The sequence below is a fragment of the Brachyistius frenatus genome, unplaced genomic scaffold, assembly GCF_029030835.1.
Source record: "Brachyistius frenatus isolate BFR_SWC_R1_liver_20210118 unplaced genomic scaffold, ASM2903083v1 Contig_79, whole genome shotgun sequence".
NCBI lineage: Eukaryota > Metazoa > Chordata > Actinopteri > Embiotocidae > Brachyistius > Brachyistius frenatus.
Window position 1 is genome coordinate 77,994 of NW_027210678.1, and position 4,507 is coordinate 82,500.

General features: G+C 42.0%; 1 protein-coding gene across 1 annotated transcript in view; it reads left to right on the forward strand.

Annotated features, from left to right (window-relative positions):
• The first annotated feature begins 1,001 nt into the window (after positions 1-1,001).
• nectin4b (nectin cell adhesion molecule 4b) overlaps positions 1,002-4,507 on the forward strand; it is an 11,351-nt gene continuing 7,845 nt past the window's right edge. The window contains exons 1-2 of the mRNA XM_069708955.1: positions 1,002-1,281; positions 3,993-4,193. Coding sequence (XP_069565056.1) covers positions 1,230-1,281; positions 3,993-4,193 — 253 coding nt within the window. The 5' untranslated portion in view covers positions 1,002-1,229. The remainder of the gene's footprint in view (positions 1,282-3,992; positions 4,194-4,507) is intronic.

The following is a 4,507-nucleotide window of genomic DNA, read 5'->3' on the forward strand; positions in this document are numbered from 1 at the left end:
TACAGAAGGAACTATAAAACAAAATATTAATATTCAAATGATCATTTACAACTTCTGATGCTCTATTCTGCCTCGACTGTGGCAATCTGTTGGATCATCTGCTGGATCATCTGTTGGATCATCTGTTGGATCATCTGCTGGATCATCTGTTGGATCATCTGTTGGATCATCTGCTGGATCATCTGCTGGATCATCTGTTGGATCATCTGCTGGATCATCTGCTGGATCATCTGTTGGATCATCTGCTGGATCATCTGCTGGATCATCTGTTGGATCATCTGTTGGATCATCTGTTGGATCATCTGCTGGATCATCTGTTGGATCATCTGCTGGATCATCTGCTGGATCATCTGTTGGATCATCTGCTGGATCATCTGCTGGATCATCTGTTGGATCATCTGCTGGATCATCTGTTGGATCATCTGTTGGATCATCTGCTGGATCATTTGCTGGATCATCTGTTGGATCATCTGCTGGATCATCTGCTGGATCATCTGTTGGATCATCTGCTGGATCATCTGTTGGATCATCTGCTGGATCATCTGCTGGATCATCTGCTGGATCATCTGCTGGATCATCTTTTGCATCAGCTGTGTTGAGTATAAAATGATTGTCAACATATTTGATCTGAGAAGTTTCAGTGTCTCCAGGTTTCTGTTTTTAAATAATTATGAATGTATTTGTTTTTTTAATGTTATATGAATTTATTTGTTTTATAACATTTGATATTTCATAATATATTTATTTGTTTGTTTTATAAATTTGAGAACGACATTTTTCACAGTTATATTAATAATCAATCGATAAACTGATCATGAAAATATCCTGAAACGTGTCATAAATAAACAGATCGCATTGTTCTGATCAACACCTGAACGCAGCATCACGGTGTGGGCGTATCCAGTGGGTGAAGTGGGGGGAGCTTCGACAGACAGGTGGAGGTGCTTCTTCTTGACAGACTGTAGTTCGTGTCTGATCAGTGCATGCGCTCTTATTTTATTTCTAAATGTCGTTTTTAGTGTTTCCGGAAACCAAAGTGCTTTTATGAGTGGGCAGAGGCGGGGGTTTTATTTTGAAAGGTTTCAGGTGAGTTGAGGAGGAAACACCTGCTGCAGCTGAAGTTCCGTCTGAATGCAATGAAGAGGATCAACACGAGGTTTTAACGGAGAGGAAGAAGCTCATTAACACAACAACACAACTTTAACACAACTCTGTGTGTCGGATTAAAGATGGCGGCGCGGCGGAGAACCGAGAGTCTGATTCTGGTTCTGGTTCTGACCGGTGAGTTTTTCACTTTGATTCTGATTCAGTCTATCAGTCTCGGCGAGACATTCAAAGTCTCCGGGAGACATTCAGAGTCGTCTCCGAGTGTCTCCGTCCTTCAGCTGCCTGCTTGAATCTGCCAGGATTTAGACTTTTACTCTGAAAGACTGTTTGGTGTCGGATGTTCTTTAATGTTCTGTGTTCTTTAATGTTCTGTGTTCTTAGAGTTAATAAGATGTAGTGATGTCATATTAATGCACAGAGGGACAGACCGCTTGTGTCTGAATGTTGCAGCTGATGTCTAAGCTGTCTTTGAGGACAGGAAGACAGGAAGCCTTCAGGTGTCCACATACTTGTGTCTCTGCAGGTGTGAGACAGCAGGACAGAATGTAGCTCAGTCACATTCCTCCTGTCAGTAAACATGAAGGAGGGTGGACGGCCCAACGCTCCTTCTGCTTCCTCTTTCTGACTCATGAAGCTTTTTTTTCCTGTTCAGAGGAGAACGCTGACAACTCTGCTGGTTGTACCTGTGACAGGTGTGATCAACTTCCTGTAAACTCTGCTGGTTGTACCTGTGACAGGTGTGATCAACTTCCTGTAAACTCTGCTGGTTGTACCTGTGACAGGTGTGATCAACTTCCTGTAAACTCTGCTGGTTGTACCTGTGACAGGTGTGATCAACTTCCTGTAAACTCTGCTGGTTGTACCTGTGACAGGTGTGATCAACTTCCTCTGATCTTGAACAGGAAAAGCTTGAACAACAGCTTTGTAGCGCTGTTTGTGTAGAGAGTCTTCAGCTCCCTGTCTCTGGTTGTCTCTGGTTGTCTCTGGTTGTCTCTGTGGACTAACACCTCCCTCCTTTAACGTCCGTCTAACTTCAGAGTAGTTACTGTCCACGTCCTCCATCAGATCGCTCACACTGAAGCTCTTTGTTGTCCAAATCTAACCGTTGTGTCGTTGAGGACGTTTGTCCCCTCCCCCATGGCACCACTGGTGTCCTTGTCTCACTAAGTTGGATCTGTGGGAGTTCACGTCTCATATCAGCTGCTTTGTAATCATTAATGAAGCTTGTGAATCGGTAACCACAGATGAAACTTTCAAAGTAAAACACACCACAGATTTCTAAATAAAGTACACAATACCCTGAAATACTGTAACATCCTGAATACTGCAACATCCTGAATACTGCAACGTCCTGAATACTGCAACGTCCTGAATACTGCAACATCCTGAATACTGCAACATCCTGAATACTGTAACATCCTGAATACTGCAACATCCTGAATACTGTAACATCCTGAATACTGCAACATCCTGAATACTGCAACATCCTGAATACTGTAACATCCTGAATACTGCAACATCCTGAATACTGCAACATCCTGAATACTGTTACATCCTGATTACTGCTACATCATGAATACTGTAACATCCTGAATACTGTAACATCCTGAATACTGTTACATCCTGATTACTGCTACATCATGAATACTGTAACATCCTGAATACTGTTACATCCTGATTACTGCTACATCATGAATACTGTAACATCCTGAATACTGTTACATCATGAATACTGTTACATCATGAATACTGCTACATCCTAATTACTGTAACATCCTGAATACTGTAACATCCTGAATACTGTTACATCCTGATTACTGCAACATCCTGAATACTGTAACATCCTGAATACTGTAACATCCTGATTACTGTTTCATCCTGAATACTGTTACATCCTGATTACTGTTTCATCCTGAATACTGTAACATCCTGAATACTGTTACATCCTGATTACTGTTTCATCCTGAATACTGTTACATCCTGATTACTGTTTCATCCTGAATACTGTTACATCCTGAATACTGTTACATCCTGAATACTGTTACATCCTGATTACTGTTTCATCCTGAATACTGTTACATCCTGATTACTGCTACATCCTGATTACTGTAACATCCTGAATACTGTAACATCCTGAATACTGTTACATCCTGATTACTGCTACATCCTGAATACTGTAACATCCTGATTACTGCTACATCCTGAATACTGCAACATCCTGATTACTGCTACATCCTGAATACTGTAACATCCTGAATACTGTTACATCCTGATTACTGCTACATCCTGAATACTGCTACATCCTGAATACTGTTACATCCTGATTACTGCTACATCCTGATTACTGCTACATCCTGATTACTGCTACATCCTGAATACTGCAACATCCTGATTACTGCTACATCCTGAATACTGTTACATCCTGATTACTGCTACATCCTGAATACTGCTACATCCTGATTACTGCAACATCCTGAATACTGTAACATCCTGAATACTGCTACATCCTGAATACTGTAACATCCTGAATACTGTTACATCCTGATTACTGCTACATCCTGAATACTGTTACATCCTGATTACTGCTACATCCTGAATACTGCTACATCCTGATTACTGCAACATCCTGAATACTGTTACATCCTGATTACTGCTACATCCTGAATACTGTTACATCCTGATTACTGCTACATCATGAATACTGTAACATCCTGATTACTGCTACATCCTGATTACTGCTACATCCTGATTACTGCAACATCCTGATTACTGTTACATCATGATTACTGCTACATCCTGATTACTGTAACATCCTTAAATACTAATAATAATTCAGCTGTTTGCTGTTACTGCATTAAATGCCTCGTCTCTTCTCTGCTCCTCAGTGGTCTGTGTCCAGGGGGACTTTGTGGACCCTCCTCAGCCCGTCACCTCCCTGCGCTCCCTGGCTGAGAGTCAGACCAGGCTCCCCTGTCACTACCAGGTGGAGGAGGGGCAGAAGGTGGTGCAGGTCTCCTGGTACAAGGAGCTCCGAGACGGCAGCAAGGACCAGATCATCACGGCCCACTTCATGGACGGCCACACAGGTACATAAGAGGAGTTCTGGTGACGACAACATCACACACTGTGACCTGTGACTGCTGAGGTCAGAGGTCAGAGGTCACATACAGCTTCAGCAGCAGCTTCACTTCACTGCTCTGAAACCATCACTAATTTAAAACAGAAGAAGAGAAAAGCAGCAGTCCCTGTTGGATAAAACAGATGACTTCACCTGAATATAATTCTTCAGGACTTCCTGTACAGCAGCTTTAACCAATCAGCAATCATCAGAGAAAAGAAATCAATCAGTCTGCTGCTGATATTGATCACTGATTTGATCGTTTTCTTCTTGTGATTTACT